The 20184-nt window shown below is 34.6% G+C and overlaps 1 protein-coding gene across 1 annotated transcript; it reads left to right on the top strand.

Annotated features, from left to right (window-relative positions):
• Positions 1-385: 385 nt before the first annotated feature.
• Positions 386-19544, top strand: LOC108450571 (protein ENHANCED DISEASE RESISTANCE 2). Its single transcript, XM_017748255.2, has 22 exons — positions 386-1248; positions 2332-2406; positions 2675-2728; positions 3670-3735; positions 3858-3916; positions 4368-4444; positions 5209-5334; positions 5715-5749; positions 6146-6246; positions 6325-6420; positions 6759-6823; positions 6907-6978; positions 7361-7531; positions 8079-8281; positions 8438-8498; positions 8732-8907; positions 9726-9827; positions 11761-11808; positions 12314-12457; positions 12552-12647; positions 13186-13287; positions 19009-19544. Exons 1-22 carry the CDS (start codon positions 943-945, stop codon positions 19099-19101), a joined length of 2328 nt encoding a protein of 775 aa, XP_017603744.1. The 5' UTR covers positions 386-942; the 3' UTR covers positions 19102-19544.
• The last annotated feature ends 640 nt before the right edge of the window (positions 19545-20184 follow it).

Raw genomic sequence — 20184 nt, 5'->3', positions numbered from 1 at the left:
GTGATATTACGAACCTGAATATTTGTGAACAGGTTCGAAGGGTTTTTATAAGTGATGCGATTCCGGCTGACATTAGTCAAAAACCAAGAGGATAGTTTTACCTTTTATTTTGATATTTACAAAATAAACTACAACGGAACATAGGGAAGAAGCCGGGCGTTGAAAACTTGGAAATAATGGTTTCCGTGTCATGGACGTGTGGGACCTACTCCAATGCTGAATTCAGTAAGATTTCGCCACGTCAAGGAAAAAACAAAATTGCCTACTTCATTGATTCCTGCCTTCACCTGCAATGGCAGTTTCTTAACCGAATACCAACTGTTCATATGTGGCAACTGGCAACTCCAACGTTCCTTTTTCTTTTCTTATCATTTCTCGGTAGGGTTGACCACTTTGAATATATATATTTACAAATTTAATTTTACTCAAAATAAAAACAAAAATTTATTTATGAATTTCATCCCTTTAATTTTTAAAATTAAGCTTTAAATTATCAAAATATAATATCTTAGTTAAAAGTGATAATTTAATCTAATTTTAATAAACATCTAAATTTTGAATTGCTAATTTGCTGTTTATAAATTACTGAACTGTTTTACGATAAAATTCAATACTTTTATTTTATTGAATAAATTTCTTAATTTTGTAAGACAATTTTGATAAATTAAATTTGGGAGGATTAAAATTTTAATTTTGTAAACTTGACCCATTTGCCAACACATCTACAAATAAAAAGTAAAAAAGAACAAAAATGGCGAAAATAAAATATATTCTTCCATTTCATCTCTTCCCTTAGCTGCAATCTACAGTCTCTCTCCCACAGATCCGCTTTTGATAAATTAAAACCAACTTAAATTTTTTTAAAAATTGGGAAGAAAGCTACAGGTTAAATCAAAAACCAATTGAAAATTTGTTTTCTCATTGGAACTGAGTTTTTAGAATATGGAAACTACAAAGGCGTTGAAGGAGGAGGGAGGCGAGGGAGGACAGGAGAAAGAAGTGTTGTTGGATGGCAGCAACGGAAGCAGTAGCAGCGGCGACGCCAACACTAACGGGGCTCCTAAACATAGGCATACCCCTACAGCTAGCTATGGTGGGGATGAGAAGGGGATTTATGAAATTTTCGGATGGGTGTATCATATTGGAGTCAATTCGATCGGCCACGAGTATTGTCATCTTCGCTTCCTCTTTATAAAGGGCAAATACGTAATGATGTACAAAAGAGATCCTCACGAGAACCCCGGTATTGTACGTCTCGTCACTTTTCCTCTTCTTTTTTTTTTTGGATTTATTGGAGCTTGCCATTATGTATATGCCTGCCATGTAATTTTTAAGTTATACTGATTTGTTCATTGTTTGGATTCTTGAGCTGTTGAAGGATATTGATTATTGACAATTAAAGAACTTATTTAGGTAGTCTTCCTTCTAGTTAGGGTGTTCCAGTGAATGGATTGACATTGAGATTGTTGAGTTTGGGGTCTAATTATTTGGTACATCTCCAAACTTTGTTGAATTAGTAGGGTGAGGGAAAAGAAGGCTGCCTTAAGCTAATTTAGCATAAGCGCGGTAAGGAAAAAGAAGGTTAAATGCATTGCTGTTGAGGAAGTATATAATCTTTATGAATCGTGCTCATCCTTTAAGAAGTTAGTATTTGTTTTCTCAGATAAGAAAACCTGGTTAAAATTTTAATATATAAGTTGAATGAGAAAGCATTTGCAACATTTTATCTGGAACTAATTTATTTGCTTCTAGGAGGTCACCATTAAGAAGAGAGTGCTATTTTTAGAAGGCTAGACTCTTTGGAGTTTGTGGAGAGCTGATTAAAGTTCGTTGATATGTGGCCTTTTAAGGGTTACATGATCTAAATAACATGGCTTCACTATTTTATTTTTAGAAGTATCAATTTCAGTTCTTTATAGAATTTAACTTGCCTTTACATTGTTATGAAAAATGGTTCTAAATGACTCTTACTCAACTTGGGGCTTTGATAGTAGAACTGTCTTCTGTTACGAGAAAGTGACAACTCATGTAGGCATCCAATTACAAAGTTCAAATTCAAGGTTGTCTTCTTTGTAATCACATTTGAAAGGAGACCTTTATTTATTTACATTTGAAAGGAGACCTTTATTTATTTACTTATCATGATGGTATGCATGAAAAACCTTCAAATACAATATTATATGAGGAAATTGTTTTCAACTCTCTTGCTTGTTTTTTATTATCTCTTGCCAATGTGCTTGAAGAAGCAATTACTTAATTTACGTGGGTCAGACCATTCTTCCAATTTAATTGTTTATGAATTATTGGTTTCTGATATGTTATCTTGTCCAGAAACCTATTAGAAAGGGTGTCATAGGACCTACATTGATGGTGGAGGAGTTAGGACGGCGAAAAGTCAATGACGGGGTAAGTGTGTAGTAATCATTGTTTGCTTAGTTCATTGATATTATTCACTATCATTTTTCTTTCAAAACTTGGCTCTTAGATAGGATATTGTGATTCTCATTCTTCTTTTTCCAGTTTTATTTTTCCCACTTGCTCTTTTGGGTGGTTGGTTGTCTAATCTTTTTTTCATTGCTTCGTGATTTGCTTTTCGATTGGCTATTTTAATGTTTTTATGGTCAATCAATCTTCATGTCGGACTTGACAGTTTTCTTTTGTTAACTATTTGTAGGATCTATATGTTATACAGTTCTACAATCGATTGGATGAGTCGAAGAAAGGAGAAGTAAGTTTGTTTCAAACAATTGAACTGATAATGGTTGCTAGATTTTGGCTTTTATTGTGCTTGACATATGGCATTCTGTTGGTATGTATAATCTTTGAGTTTGTCGAGTTGTTGGAAATTGTAAGTTTACAAGTTATTATACAAATGGTTTGGGTGATAGCATGCTTGCCTTGGCTCATATTTTTAACCTCTCCCTTCAATTAATTTTGAAAGATGTCAAAAGATATTAAATCCTGTGGTTGGGATCAGTAACTGATTGAGAAGCTTTATAAGTATTTCCTCTTGCCTAGCATGTAATATAAAAGGGAAGATGCAATTATTGACTAGAATATACCTGGTTGGCTTATGAGGACTACTGTTTCTATGGGCATCCTGGCAATATATTAACCTTATTGACTTGTCATTTAGCTTTTTGGCTGGCTTTATTTTTAGTTCTTTTTATAAGTGCAACTGAATCACTAGGACAGCTTGTCATTCCTGGTTAAAGCTGACTAGCTGAACCACTTTGTTCTTGTTCAACTTCAAACTGCCATTGAGTGCGACAATAATCCATCTTTGAACCAAGCTGTTTGGAAAGAGATAATGGATCCCCATTCTCCTACAGCAACTAGAAGGAAAACCTCTTGTACCTCTCTGAGAATATAATTTTCTCTTGAGTTTTGATTATATTGCTCCCATAAATGTGATCGTTTCAGTAATCATAACCATATTTTTTTCCCTTTAGAATTTTGTCTGCAAGTCCTTCATGTCTTATGGTGAGTCCATATTACATTTTGTTGGTTCCTCTGGTGATGTAACTTCTTGGCATAGGATAGGGGAATGGCAACTTTTACTTTTTCTCTACAGAAAATTAGCTCTTTAAGTTACTTTTCTTATTAATGGTTAGATAGTCTTGTGTGCTGAAGTGTCTAATGACTAACTTAGCATTTTTCTGCTTCAAGATTGCTTGTCCAACAGCTGGAGAAGCTCGAAAATGGATGGAAGCATTTGATCATGCCAAGCAACAGGTACAAGGAAGTCGGTTAAAATGATTTGATTCATATATGTGGTTGCTTTCTTAGAAGAGAAGAATTTATTTTCCTCATGATTTTTCTTATGCATTCACTTAACTTGCCACCTATTTTGACAGGCTGAATATGAGCTTTCAAGAGGAGGTAGTACCAGAAACAAATTAAACATGGAGGCTGAGTAAGCCATTTTTCCTTGACCATCTTACTGTAGTAGCCTTACTTGAGTTTGCTAATAATTAAAGACTGATTTTAGACAAAATTTATGGATCCTGACTGTATGGTGAAGATTTGGGGTTGGGGGGGGGGGGGAATTTCCATTAATAGATTCCAATTATAGGTTCAGAAGAGACTAATAATAGAATAAAATGCTGTATAACTACATAGTTCTTTGGTGTTATCTTAAGCTGAGGCTAAAATTTTGGTTTTGGTATTTTGACTGGTGATTTAATTTCAATATATATGTTTATTTTGACCATGTAGCTGAACTATAAGGTATAATAGCTAGTAGGCACCTGTAACAAAGTCAAATTGTTTTCTACTTTCTTCAACTGTTCTACATATTATACTTTGTTTTGCCTATATTCTATTTTGGAAGAAACATAAATTACTCTGCCTGTTTTCTTTTGAAGTATTGATTTGGATGGGCATCGACCACGAGTAAGGCGGTATGCACATGGATTAAAAAATCTTATAAGAATTGGAAAAGGTGAGTTGGTAGTGTTCATCATTATGGTTTTGGGCCATTGCATCTTTTGCATTAAAAAAGGATTCTGCTATGTCCACTTTGTTGTATAAAATGACCTCTTAGTGTATCATAGTCAGTATGCTTCCTCATGTAAATTATTATGGAAAACTATTTCAAGTGCAGTTTTATGTGCAGCTTTTAGATATTACCAATAAAATTACAGTCGGATCATGGTAAACTAATGCTTTATGCTTCAAACTTCAGTTAAAGAAAATGCTGCATCTCATATTCTGCATTCTACAAAGCATTATTTGGTTACTTTCTTGCTGGATTTTTCCAATCTTAAATTAAGGTGATAAAAGTTAAGTATGCATGTTAGTTCAGTCAGACAGTTCCAAAATAGTTGACTTTGGGATATTGACAATCAAGATAATGGATTCTTAAAATTGAAAACATGTTGGTGTTAGAAATTTCAGCCTTTTAGGTGTGCATTTTTGTCATGTGAAGCACAGAAATCCTTGAATAAATGTTCTGTAGAATATTTGTGATTTGGAGAGATTGAAAAAGAATTACTGCGTCATATCCATGCAAAAACCTGTGTGAGGAAGTGAGAAGTTTAATTTAGGAATTAGTTGATATGAAGGGCTTCTTTTTATTTATTTTAAAATTTTAATACTAGCTTTTTATGTTTCCAATATGTATGTTTTAATGATTTTTCTACTTAATATAATTATTTTATAGCGCCGAGTTAAATTTGTAGTTTTCTTTTATTTTGGCTGTCATAGGTCCAGAAATGCTTTTGAGGCAAACCTCAAACTTGGGTGGTAGTGGTACGTCAAATAGATACTTTGAAGGGGAGTTTGGAGATGCAATTGAAGCACATGAATGGAAATGTGTTCGTACAGTCAATGGTATGCTTACACATTTTTCTTTTGGTTAAAACAAAATGCATTAATCCAAAAAAAAAAAAATGTCAAGATATTGAAGTGTAAATAGTACCAATAGGATCAAACTTTTGGATTGGAGCAATGATCTATATAAAAGCACTGTAGACAATAATCCATACTGAACTGGAAAACCTGTAATGACGTATTTCTTATACTGTCACTGTTAATGTTTTACTGCAATTAAAATTTTCTGCTCCTTAAGATGTGGAGGATGAAAATTTTGACTCTGTAATTTACTTTGGGTCGCTCAATATGCTGAGAAAATGGTGGTGTCCTAATAGAGAAACAATTTTTGTATAACCATTTAATAGTTTGGTTTCTGCTTGGTTTCTGCTTGGTTTCAGGTATTAGAATCTTCGAGGATGTGGCTGATTCTAAGGTACTTATGGGATCATACTTATTATTTCCTTTTTTATTTAGGACAAGTGTCGTGATAGGCTTTCCCACATACTTTTTGGAAGTTTGGAACTTTAACCTTACTCCATTCATGTTGAGAAAATATGTACAGGAACATTGATGATAAAGCAACTTTAATTATTAACTTAGCAGTTAAAACTTAACTCAGTGCCAAACATGCAGTTTACAGATATTGCTAATTGAAGTTGTAGAATTAAAATTTTTCAGTGCTTATGATTGTTGCTGCAGCTTTCTTTTGTGTTCAAATAATCATTGGTCGCTTGTTCTTATATTCCTAAACAATATCAAAAGTTTACAATTACTCTTCATCAGATGAACGAGTCATTCTTTTCTTTAAATTATCTTTGAATATTTATAGCGTGGAAAAGGTGCCCTTGTAAAGGCTGTTGGTCTTGTAGATGCAAGCGCAGATACAGCTTTTGATGTAATCTTAAATTTGGAACGCCGTAAGAGATATGAGTAAGTTGTTCCTTCTATGTTCCTTGATTTTATATTCCCAGTATGCAAGTTTGGTTTCTCAACTAATGATCTTCACAGGTGGGATATGTTGACTGCTGACTTGGAGCTGATAGATTCTTATGATGGACACTATGATGTTGTCTATGGAACATATGATCCAAAATATCTTACTCGGTAAGTTTTGCAGAAGGGACTACTACTTTCTGAAGCACCATTTTCCCACAATGTGTAGTGCACATGTAGTAACCATATCAACTGTACTTTATCAAGCAAATCCAGAGTTTGTACATATGATTGATTTGATGTATCCTCAATTTTTTTCTTTTCCTCTAAAACAGATAGTGATAATTAAGATTTAAATGATATTTAGTTTTCTTTTTATAACAGTCAGTGGTAATTAGAGGTTGAACAATATTAACTTCCTCATTTAATCATCAACTAATCAAATTCGCATGAATCTTGTCTCTTCTGTCATTGGCTTGCATTTATTTGTCATATTGCATGTTTTCTAGATGGCAATCCAAGAGAGATTTTGTCTTCACTAGGCAGTGGTTTCGAGGGCAAGATGGAGCATACAGTAAGAGATAATATGCTGATAATATTTTAGTTTATTAACTTGCCTCCTTTTTGCTCACATATGATATATGTTTGTTTTGGCAGCAATTTTGCAACTTCCAGCTGCACATAAGAAGCGGCCTTCAAGATCTGGATACCGTCGTACATCAATTAGCCGTAAGAATCTGTGTTCTTAGTTGGAAAATTGTTTTCTATCTGAAGTGTGTATTGATCTCTATTGCTTGAATGCACAGTGCATCTAAAATAAGAGGAAATGCTATCTTTCTTATTTGCATCTCTACTTCCTCTAGATACTTAAAATTTTGAAGGGATTGATTGATCCATGTAAATGTGATTATTTTTGTATGTTCTATTGGTAGCTGCAAATGCTAGTTTTAGAGGTCTATTTCCTTTATGTGGCAATTCAACTGTTCATAAGGTAGTGCTAGGGGGCATTGGAGCACTATGAGATAAGCCTTTTATAGGTTTCATTAGTAAGCAGACCTCATGTTGCTTTATCTCTGTTCACAATATATATCTCTATGTTTGTTGATGGCAGCATCTACGTGGGAGGTTAGAAGTTTAAATTCGCCCATGGGTTCAAACACCACAAAATGTCTTGTAACACATATGTTGGAGATTCGTTCTTCTGGATGGCTTCGATGGAAGAAAAATAGCAGCTCGAAGTTTGAACAGACCATCCCATATGCTTTATTATCACAAGTGGCAGGTTTAGTTATCTGATCAAGTTCTTATCATCTGACTTATGATCTGATATTAACAAGTAATGACTCAGAGACATCTAGTTATGTTGTCTCAGGAATTCATATCTTCTCTCTCTATTAGACTGCCGGGCTTCAGATTTCTTATGCATTTTAGAGACGTGATCAGCTAAGACAACCTAACTACACTGATCTTCAAATACCCAACTATTTTTTCCTATCCCTAGGGCTTTCATGATCTGGCCATGATGGACTATCTTCAGTGGTAAAATCTATTGAACAGGATTGATGTTTGACTGAACCATTTTATAGGTTTATGATGAGTATATATTGCTAGACTTTCTAACAGTGTGGCCATAAAGGAATACCTTTCTTTCCTAACACTGCACGCAGATGTTGATTGCTGGCTACACCGAGAACATAAGTGACAATTTTTAAGAGTTACTGTAAAAATGCATCTAAATGCTGGGTCAAAACCTGCAGGATTTTGCCACAGATATCATTTATGCCTCTGCCACTGTATTGCAGTTATATTTCCTTCTAAATATGTTTCAGGGTTAAAGGAATATATTGGAGCAAATCCATCACTGAGTTTTGAATCTTCCGCCACGGTTGTCCAGTCAAAACTTTCTGATGTTTCAACTTCCAGCAGTGAGTTTGAGGATTTAGAAGTGCAGGATGAATTCTATGATGCAATTGCTGGTGATTCTACTTCATCTTCAGAAGATGAAGAGAGTGAGGATGATACAGAGAACAAGGTAATTCCATTTTGCCTCAATGAAAATCACAAGTGCCTCACCTTTCTCCCAAAGAAGAGTTAAAATTTGTTGTACTATTTGGTCTAACAGATATCTTAATTGTTTTCTTAAAAACCTCTGTCATTGATAGATTGCTCTCAACTTTATCATGAGCAGAAAATTAAGCTGAAGAATGTATCATGGGCCATCTCAAGCTTAGCTTTGAAGCGAGCTTCAGGTTCTTTCTTTTCTTAAAATTTGTATTGCAAAAGATCAATTTGCTTTTACCTTTCATTCTTATTTGAAACGGAAAATTTTATGGAGGAAATCTGTCACTATTGACTTGCACTCTGTTTTCATTTTTGGTTGTCGGTAACAAATAATTATAGCTTATAGCTTAAACAATGTCTTATCCTTAATACATTTGTGAGTTATTACCTTATGCTAAGTATAAGATCACTGCGTATGCAGCTCCTGATGTAAATAAGGAATTGGATCCTACTGTACCTCCTGTCCATGTTGATGCAAGCCAATTCAGTGGTTCCCTCCATAAAGGAAGGGATGAGACTGACTCAAATTGTTGGACTTGTCCTAGTGGTACAGGATTTATGATAAGAGGAAAGACTTACTTAAAAGATAATGCCAAAGTGAGTGTTTCTTTTCTTCTAAATCATTTTACATCCATTTGCCTTGTTTTACTTGTTTTGGGTGCATTCATCTATTTATTTTATATAATCAAAGTATGAATATATATGGATTGCTAGAGTTTGATCCTTGGTCATTGGAACTAAGAGTCCAACAATCTACGAACAAACCATATGCTTGTTGGCAAAAGATTGAAGCTTAATTTTCTAGTATATGATTATGGCAAATGAGATGGACATTGGAATGACAGTCAGTGTCTGCTTGACTGAAGTGCTACACATTCTGTCTGTTCTCCTGAGTTGATAAGTTTGCTTTGTTTGCCAGTTGTCATTAATTCTGTTTATGATGGGTCACCAGTGGGATTTAGTTTCCTTTAAATTTTGAACTGAAATTGGCTTTACATGTGTATGTGCTAGTGGTATTTGCTGTCTCACTGTTGTAGTCTTTGTTTGGTGTAAAATTTGAGACCCTCTGATTTAGTTCAGTCGTTTCACATGCTTTGTTTGAACTATTATCACATTTTGATTCGTTTCTTAATTTTAGCTTTCTTATTGTATGAGTTCTTTGATTGCTTTGAAACTGTTGTTATCTTGGCGTAATGAATTCTTTGTGAAATAATGTGCAACTTTAAATGCAAATAAGAAATTATGGCTTTTCTTATGATGGAAAAAAAAAATCTTTTTGTCTCACATCTGACAGAGGGACAGTCTTTCTGCTTTGGTTTTAGTATATATGTGATATTGGCCTATCATTCCTTGTTCCTGCTGAGATACTGGTTATTCTGTTGAGAATCAATTAATGGTGTAAACCTTTTTCACAGATAATGGGTTCAGATCCCCTTCTCAAACTACTAGCTGTTGACTGGTTCAAAGTTGATACAGCCACAGATAAAATTGCATTGCATCCAAGGTCTCTAGTTCAGGTATTATATTAGGGTTTGTATTTTGCTTCCCTTTCTTTGCAACTGTGTTTTAACATTGTGTGAAATTGATTCGCTTTTAGCAATTTTGCTGCATTTGTGATTTTTGGTTTTTATTTTTTCATTTACTTTGACTCATTGTGCACAAAAGCCTTACTACTACAATTCAGTGTTATCCTTCTAGATCTTTCATTTTACATTCTCAAAATTTAATGGTAAAATGTATAAAGTAAACAGTAGCTTTCTGTATTCATAATTTTTACTGCTATGGGTTAGCTATTCCTATGCTAAAGGAATACTTTTTATTCTGAGCAAAATTGTATATATTTTGTAGGTTTTTCTTATAGGATACATTTAGCCTTACTTCTGTAGATAATTAAATAAATGGACCAGCATTCATCTAGCAGAAAGTCGTATTTAGTATGCTTGTTACTATTTATTACGTTTAGTTTGACAGTTCTAAGTGGGGCTGTGATATAGTTAAACTGAGCATGAATAGTGGTAAGCTTGAGCTTGATTTGGAACTTGTGGCTCGATACTCGGTTTTATCAAGTATCATTTGCTAAGCTCGAGCTCAGCTCGAGATAAATTTGAACTATTTGAGCCTGACTTGGTTAGGCTTGTTTACTAAATTTCCATACTCAAGCTTGAATTAACCTTTTGCCTTGAAAGAACATTATAATTAAATCTAAGATCATACAATTTTTGAAAAAAAAAAAAAGAAAAGAAAAGAAAAAGGAACTAGATAAAAAGCATTCCATTTGAAAAGCATTACAAAGAATAATATAGATGATAGTTTAATTTCAGTGAATGTAATTGGCAGGTCTTTTTATTATTGGGATTGGTTTAAACTAGTCCCAATTTAGTCCCTATACTAGTAAAGGGAACCAAATCAGTTCAGATTTTAACAGAGTCAATATTTACTGTTTAAAATTTTTAACTTTATTTGATTTTTTTACTAGTACAAGGATTAAATTGATAATTTAATAGAAGAGGGATTGATTTAAACCAGTACTTATAATAGAGGGACCTGACAAGTATTCTCATCATTTAATTTCTAAGAATTCCAACCACAAGCATACCCGTCCCTTATCATAAAAAGTAACAAAAATAATAGATAATAACATTTTTTTTCTGGATTCCTTTAAAAAAAAAGGGTGGAATTAAAAATGACTGAATGAAAATAAAAATACCAGAGAAATATTTAAAACCTTACTTTTAGATGAAGTTTGCTGACTGAAGTTAAGGAATAAAGATTAAGGAGGTTGGCTGATGTTGTGTCTTTGACTCTTTTTGGGCTAGGCATGGATATGTGGGAGCTTGAGAAAGTAGATCGGATGAAATGAAACCATTCTTAGTTTCTTCTGTTAATAATTTTGTCTAACAATAATAAGCGAAGGCCTTTCCCACTTCAATGGTTTCACTAACCCAATCTTTTCCAGATCATATATTTATTGTCATATCTTTTCTTGTACACCCAGTCTGCCTTTGTAGCATCCTCATCCTAGCTGGACTCATTTTTATGTATTATGAGACTTAGGTAAGTAACTATCAAAATGCCAGGTCGATTTGCAGTTGTTTAAGATTTTTGCTTCAGTTTGGAGATTTTCTATTTTGAGAATTATTGAACTGACTGTTTATACTTGCATTATATCCATCAGCAAATAGTTTGCTACTCCAAGCAGTTAGAGACTATAAATTTGTTTTGGAACTGTCAAACTACCTATTCTTGCATCTTTGTATTCTAGTGTATTGGAGCATCTCTGTTTTACAGATAAATAACACCTTTGTAATACTATCTATCACACGGGACAGAAAAATTTCCTTTCCTGATATAACAAGCTAATTTTGCAAATATTTGAGCTATCATATGTGGTTTTGTATGATTGAAAGACAGCTTTTTGATGTTAACCTTACTGCTCTTTTTCATTTTCAGTCAGATGCTGGAAAAAAGCTTCCATTTATCCTTGTGATTAATCTCGAGGTATGCATTCCAACCTCTTTTACTGGTGCATGCTCTTGAACGAACTACCTGTCATATACTGGGATTTTTTATTGAACTCTTTCCTTCGGTGGCATTCCATGTTAAAAGACTACTACTGCAGAAAACTAATCGTTAAATGCTTGGGACATATAATTTTGGCATTCTGACCTTTAAGTCTCTGCCCTATTGTAGGATCATTATTGGTGATAATGCTTAGGCCATAGTTTCAGAAAAGAATATGATGAGTTCATTTAGAGAAATGCTGATCCATAAATAGGCATGTTTGTACATAGTGAATGATATGAAGGCTAAAGTAGAAAATTTTGAACAATTTTTATATTCACTTCTAATTTCCATTTTCTCCAAGGAATGTGGACTCTGGAGGATGAAAATGGGAAGAATTGTAGCATGCGAAGAATTTTAATTGAATTCTTTTTTCGGTTGCCACTAGTTTGATTTTGGTCTTTCAAAGAGGATATTATATGCTTTGCTGTCTCTCTTTCAGGTCCCTGCAAAACCAAACTATAGTTTGGTCCTTTACTATGCTGCTGAAAGGCCTGTGAATAAAAATTCTTTATTGGGAAGATTTGTGGATGGAACAGATATGTTTCGTGATGCCAGATTTAAACTGATACCAAGCATTGTTGAGGTATGAAATGCTATATTGTAGACATCTCTAGTGCACTTATTTATTTTATTGTAATGCTATTGAAAGGCTTATTTATTTGCTCTCATATGCACAGGGCTATTGGATGGTCAAGCGTGCGGTTGGAACAAAAGCTTGCCTACTTGGGAAAGCTGTTACCTGCAAGTATTTCAGACAAGACAACTTTCTTGAGGTAATGCAACCCCAGTTTTGCTAATTTGCTTGCCTCAATAGGCATGCTAGTGATATATGCATCTAATTTTATTTTTAGGTATGAAGTTAATGCACTTCATCTAAAAACTACAAATAACATGAAAAACATGAATCAATTGCATGGGATCAAGCGGGAACTTTGGAATCTACATTTTGTTTTAGGTATGAAGTTGATGTACTTCATCCTGAAACTACAGATAATATGAAAAACATATATTGTGTTCATAACATGAATTAACTAACTGCATGATATCAAGTGGAAACTTTGGAATCTCATATCTTCTGCCTTATACTGGTAGACGAAATCTGCAGATGTTCTTATAATCTTAAAGTGTAGGTTGTATCGGGAGCCAAAATTATTTCGATTTGTCTATAAATCTAAGAAGTTCTACTGCAGAGATATATACTGCGATTATCTCTATTTCTATATTGAGAATTAATGCCTACCTGGTATCAAAGTCGTTAGATGAGGATGTTCTGATCTTGATGATACTGTTGCTGAATCTATTCTTATGCAGATTGACGTGGATATTGGGTCATCATCTGTAGCAAGAAGTGTTATTGGCCTTGTCCTTGGATACGTCACAAGCTTAGTAGTAGATCTTGCAATATTAATAGAGGTCTGTGTTTTTCTGCTGTTGATTTTCGAGCTATTGTCTTCTGACGCAGCCTTTTTTTTTTTTTTTTTTTTTGGCCTAGACTGGAGCTTTATTAATGGTTGGGATGTTTTATGGTTAATTCTCATGCAATGTCAAGTGAATGTTGTGCATTTGCTGTTTGAATCATCTTTGAAACTTTGGGGCATGCTTTAGAACTATGTACTGAAAAATTCTGTTATTGTTAAAAACAGGCTATTTCAATTATATTTTTCACAAGAAATTACATAAATATTTATAGACATAGTGAGCCTAACTTAGGAAACTTTACACTAGGAAACATACTAATTCTAGGGATGCTGTACCTAAAAAACAGCCTTAAAGTTAGGGATAAAATATTTACAGAATCCTATTTGATACGCTCAAATATTCCTTAATTAGGAAACTGAAATCTGACACTCCCCCTCAAGCTGGGAAGTGGATATCATCCATTCTCAGCTTGCTTACTAATTTCTGAAACAACTTCCCAGACAATCCTTTGGTAAGTATGTCTGCTAGTTGACCATCAGTGGACACAAATGGAGTGCAAATTAAGCCACTGTCCAGTTTTTCCTTTATAAAATGTCTGTCAACCTCAACGTGCTTCGTTCGATCATGTTGAACTGGATTATGTGCAATATTGATAGCAGACTTATTATTGCAATACAACTTCATTGGACCTTCCCACTCGATCTTCAAATCTTCCAAAATAATTTTTAGCCATAACAACTCACAAACTCCAAGAGCCATCGCCCTAAATTCAGCTTCTGCACTAGATCTAGCCACAACATTTTGTTTTTTACTCCTCCAAGTCACAAGGTTGCCTCCTAGGAAAGTACAATAGCCTGAGGTTGATCTTCTATCAACATAGATCCTGCATAATTTGCATCAGTATAGGCTTCAAGGGTTAAATTCTGCCCCTTTTTAAATAGGATTCCTTTGTGTGGTGTGCCCTTTAAGTACTGTAGAATCTGATATACGGCTCTAAGATGTGATTCTTTGGGATTGTGCATAAACTGACTTACAACACCTACTGCATAGGCAATATCTGGTCTGGTATGAGACAAGTAAATGAGCTTCCCCACAAGTCTTTGATATGACCTTTTATCAACTGCTGCATCTTCTAGTGCATTTCCAAGTCTGTGGTTCACCTCTATGGGTGTCTCTGCTAGTTTACAGCCCAACTTGCCCGTCTCTGTCAACAAATCAACTATGTATTTTTGCTGAGATATGAATATTCCTTCCCGAGAGTGTGCCACTTCAATACCAAGGAAATATTTTAACTTACCGAGCTTTTTGATTTCAAATTCTTTTACTAGGCATTTCTTTAAATTCTCCATTCCTTCTAGATCATCACCAGTCACTATAATGTCATCAACATAGACTAATAAAGCAGTCACTCCCCCTGAAGATGAGTGTTTTACAAATGGAGTGTGATCTCCTTGACTCTGTTTATACCCCAACTTGAGCATTACTTTGGTAAATCTTCCAAACCAAGCCCTCGGGGACTGTTTTAGTCCGTACAAAGCCTTTTTTAGTCTGCAAACTACCTTTCCTGTATTTGGACCGAATCCTGGAGGAACATCCATATAGACTTCCTCCTCAAGATCACCGTGTAAAAAGGCATTTTTAATGTCAAATTGCTGTAATTTCCAGCCTCAGTTGGCAGCTAGTGACAACAACACTCTTACAGTGTTCATCTTTGCTACAGGGGCAAATGTCTCAAGGTAGTCTATTCCATACATTTGAGTGTACCCTTTAGCAACCAATCTTGCTTTGTACCTCTCCAAAGAACCATCGACTTATATTTCATGTGTACACCCAATGACATCCCACTGGTTTCTTTCCTCTCAAGAATTGCACTAAGTCCCATGTCTTATTTTTTCAAGAGCTTCCATTTCAACTTTCATGGCATTTTTCCAATTCTCATCTTCTAATGCCTCGGATACGCTTTTGGGAATGGAGATAGAATTTAGGTGGTAAGAAAGGTTTTGTGGTTATGGGACAAGTTTTTGTAAGACATGAATAGGTACAAGGGATGTTTTGTACAGTGTTCTAGTCCCTTTCTAATAGCAATGGGAAAATCATCTAAATTTACAGATTAGAATTCAAAGTAGGTTCAGCAATTACCTCAGGTCGTATAGGAGAAGAAGATGATTGAACTTGCACCGGTGCCTTCTTCCTTGAGTAAACCAGTAAAGGACGAGTAGTGTCCTGAATTCCTCTTGGTGATTTGGGTGTATTAGGCTCTGTTTCAGGTTGTATAGAGGCCATTGTTTCAAGTCGGGCAGGTTGGTTAGTAGGCAAGGATTGAGTGGGAGTGTTTGGTTGCTGGACAGGAGCTAGAATGTCAAGAAGAAAGAATTCTTTGTCCTTATCTTCTGTGAATAAGATCTCCCCCTGAAGATAAGGACGAGTAAAGAAATTCTCTTGTTTTGTAAAAGTAACATCTGCTGTTACAAAAAAAAATTTTGTGGCTGGATGATAGCATTTGTACCCCTTTTGAGTGGAAGAATAACCAAGAAAGACACACTTGATAGCTCGTGGATCAAATTTTCCTCTATTTTGAGAATGAACATGTACAAAAGCAACATGACCAAATATTTTGGAGTAAGGTTACTTGAAGTATTGAAATCAGGAAAGAATTTTGCTAGAACTTGCATAGGACTTTGAGATTCAAGGACTTTTGTAGGCAATCTATTTATCAAATGAGTAGCAGTTAAAATAGCCTCCCCCAATATTGTTTAGGGACATTTTTTTGGAACAAAAGGGCTCTTGTAATAGCTAAAATATGACCATTCTTTCTTTCGGCAACACCATTTTGTTGGGGTGTACTAACACAAGATGGCTCATGTATAATGCCTCTTTCCTGGAAATATGTTGAGAGAAATTGATTGAAATAATCCTTGGCATTGTCTGACCTAAACCTTTTTATTTCAGCTCCAAATTGTGTTTTGATCATGTTGTAAAAGGTTGGAAAGACAGACCTTACATCAGATTTTTGTTTTAAAAGAAATATCCAAGACACACGAGTACAATCATCAATAAAGGATACAAACCACCGAGCCCCAGAAATATTTGAAATAGTGGATGGCCCCCAAACATCACTATGAATAAGAGTAAAAGGAGTGAAGGTTCTTTTATTGCTTACTGGAAAAGAGGTACGTTTATGTTTTGCAAGTTCACAGATATCACAATGAAATTTTTCAACAGCCAATCCTTTGAACAATGATGGAAACATAATTTTAAGGACTCTAAACGATAGATGACCAAGGCAAAGGTGATAGAGCTAAATTTGGTCTTTATTGGTTTTAATAGATTCGGATATGAAAGATGAAGGTGAGGAATTCAGAGCACTAACTTCTCCATTGGATTCTTCAAGATAGTATAGGCCATTTACTTCCTTAGCATGTCCAATCATCCTCCTCGTATTCATTCTGAAAAAGACATCGATTGTGATAGAAAACCTTTGTACAGTTAGAGTCTTTGGTAATTCTTTGAATGGATAAAAGATTGGTAAATAGTTTTGGAACATGAAGGACATTTTTAAGAGTAAGGGTTTTGTTTATAACAATATCACCCGACCAGCCACTTTGATCACAGAACCATCGGTTCTTGTTATTTTTCTACTACTAGGGCAAGGTGTATATGAAACAAATTTTTGTGAGGAGTGGGTCATGTGGTCCGTAGCTCTGAGTCAATGACCCAAGAACTTTTGTGATCAGATCTCGAGACTTTAGAATCTTGAGAAGAGGATATACCGAAAAAGCCGGACTACAAGTACTGTTGAAGAAGTTTTTCCAATGATCCCAACAAATTTTTAACTTCTCAATTTCTTCTTTATTGAATTCAACAGGTGATTCCTGTGAATTATTTTTTCCATCCAGCTGTCTTGCTGTATATGCTTGGTTGTCCACCTTTTTTTGAAAAATACTTATTTGTTGTTTGTGGCTTCCCATGGAGTTTCCAGCATCTTTCTTTAGTGTGACGGGCCTTTTTACAGTAGGTGCACCATACGGAATCCCTGTTAATAGGCTTTGTACGTTCTGTCTGTCTATTATCTTCACTATTTGGCTGCTCCAGGCCAAATCTCCTCTCACTTACAGCTTTTGTAACCAAGGCTGAACTATCCACTTGACTGTTCTCAACCATAACTCCTCTTTTTCCTTCCTCAGCACGAACAATTGCAATTGTCTCATTTAGTGATGGTAGTTCCTCTTTTCCAAGTACTTGAACTCTTTCCGCATCAAACTCAACATTTAGTCCAGCAAGAAAATCATAAATTCGATTCTTTTCAACGAACCTTTTCAGGAGTGCTGCATCTTCACTGCACTTCATCTGAATGCACTGGTAATGATCCATCTCTTGCCATAAACTTTGCAACAGATTGGAATACTCCGTGATTGATCAACTTCCTTGCTTGGTAGATGAAATCTTGGTCTTGATTTCATAGATTTGAGCAGCATCTCGAACTTTAGAATAAGTCTGTTTCACAACTTCCCATATTTCTTTGGATGTGTTAAGAAACATGCATGTATCACTGATTTCTGGCATCATAGAGTTCCATAACCAAGACATTACCATAAAGTCTTGTTCATCCCAAGCATCAAACTTAGGATCTCCTTCTTTAGGTCCAGTTCCGAGTAAGTGACTCAGTTTTCCTCTTCCCTTTAAGAACGTACGAACCAGTTGAGACCATTTCAGGTAATTTTTCCCATTCAGCCTGTAGGCTACTTGGATGTTCTGAAACTCACTTGTTGGGTTTGAGTTGTTTACAGAAACTTCTGAGACATCCCCAGTGTTACTGATCTTGACAGTTTCAGTCATGTTTCGTTTGAACAAATTTTACAGGCTTGAGGGCTGGTTGGAATCAGGAAAAAAATCGCCAGACAGAGAAAAAAATCCCAGAAATCGGGCTAAAAAAGCTCTGATACCATGTTAAAAACAGGCTATTTCAATTATATTTTTTACAAGAAATTACATAAATATTTATAGACATAGTGAGCCTAACTTAGGAAACTTTACACTAGGAAACATACTAATTCTAGGGATGCTGTACCTAAAAACAGCCTTAAAGTTAGGGATAAAATATTTACAGAATCCTATTCGATACACTCAAATATTCCTTAATTAGGAAACTGAAATCTGACAGTTATCAAAGGGAAACTTTTGCAATTTGTTTTGAGAACAAAATCAGAAAACAAACAGCAACTCTAGCAGCACTTTTCCTTTTGTACTTTTTGCTTGTCTAACTCAAGATTGTCGGAGTTAAGCATATTTTCTCTGGGTTGTCTGGTTTTTTGTATTGCAGCATATCTGTTGCTTTTCTTTGCTACAAGTTTTAAAATGCCCAAACTATTTTTCCCCGTTGGTCTCTTTTTGCAGCTGCAACATGCATGAAATAAACAATTTTAGTACATATTGTTTTAGTTAGAAGCAAACTCTCAAAGTTTTGGCTGCTAATTAGAAATATGAATGGGTTTTGGAAATCCCTATTCTCACTATTGACAAAATTTCGACATTTTCCTTCTGTCAACCACTTATTCTTTAAGCAATATCCTCTGTTGGCATTTTGAAACTGTACCATGTTTTATTCACAATGATGAAAGTGTTTCTAAAGTGCTGTGTAAGATCAAATTGTTCCTAGATTTTAGGTTTAAAGTTACACGTCTGAAGCACATGTATTGACACTTGCTCCTTCTGCAGGCAAAGGAAGAGGCAGAATTGCCAGAGTACATATTGGGCACTGTCCGACTGAACCGAGTGAAGCCTGAATCTGCTGTACCACTGAACGCTTGAAGTTAACCACTGTGGCTAAGCCGGTCCTTAACCATCTTGTACTGGTTGGTATGAATATGAGTAGGCTCCAAGTTTAAAAGTTTTATTTGATAATGGTATTAAATGATGGATGAGTTAGGTTGGATTTGCACCCAGTTTTTCAATTGTTTCAGTTTACGATTTGAGAAGACTAGCGTTGGGTTCATAGTTGATCTTCGAATTGGGGGTTGATCTTGTGCTGAATATAATTGCCTCTTTATATGCTTGGTACAAGATCATATAGGTTGAAGAACCAAATGGCCTCTTTATATACTTGGTACCTGATCATCTTATAGATGGAAGAAACAAATGGTGTACTTTGTACTTAAATTTTTACCACAGAATTTGGGTCATATTCGATCCGTCTCTTGGGACTTGTTTTGATGGATAGTCTGTTTTAATGAATTCCTTTTTTCCATAAAGAATTTGTCGAGTTTTCTCTGCATCTTTCCATTTAATTTCATTGTTTAGGTTCTTTAGTTACTAACTCTCATGCTTTCTCCTGCCTTATTACCCTTTCCTTTTTTTTTTTTTTTGGAACGACAAGAGTTATCCTTTTTCTCATCGAGTTGTAATATATATATATATATATATATTATAGATAGATTAATATTTGGGTATAACTAAATCAACAGCCTCTAAACTTTGTTTAAAATTATGTTTCAATTGCTTGACTTTAAATAGTTACCTAATAGTCACTAATCTTAATTTATGTTAAGAAATGACATGACATGTTAATAAAAGACTGACCAAAATGAAACAAATTGAAAATATTAGTGACTATTAAGTAAATTTAGAAAATTGGGTGATTAAAAAATAAAGTTAAACAAAAATTTAAAATTATTAATAGAATTTACTTTCCGTTAAATTTGTATTTACTGTTAGCACTGAATTGTAGCAGTCAATTTGTATTTGCCATAACACTGAACTGTAGCATTCAATTTAGTTTCGGTTTGATTATTACTTGTCTCTATTCCAACATCATCCAAAATTTATAATTAGTTTATTGTTTTCTACAATTTTTATAATATAAAAACAATTTATATATAAATTAGTAAAAAAACA

Source organism: Gossypium arboreum, chromosome 7 (genome assembly GCF_025698485.1).
Source record: "Gossypium arboreum isolate Shixiya-1 chromosome 7, ASM2569848v2, whole genome shotgun sequence".
Lineage (NCBI taxonomy): Eukaryota > Viridiplantae > Streptophyta > Magnoliopsida > Malvales > Malvaceae > Gossypium > Gossypium arboreum.
This window is presented reverse-complemented; position numbering and strand designations above follow the sequence as displayed.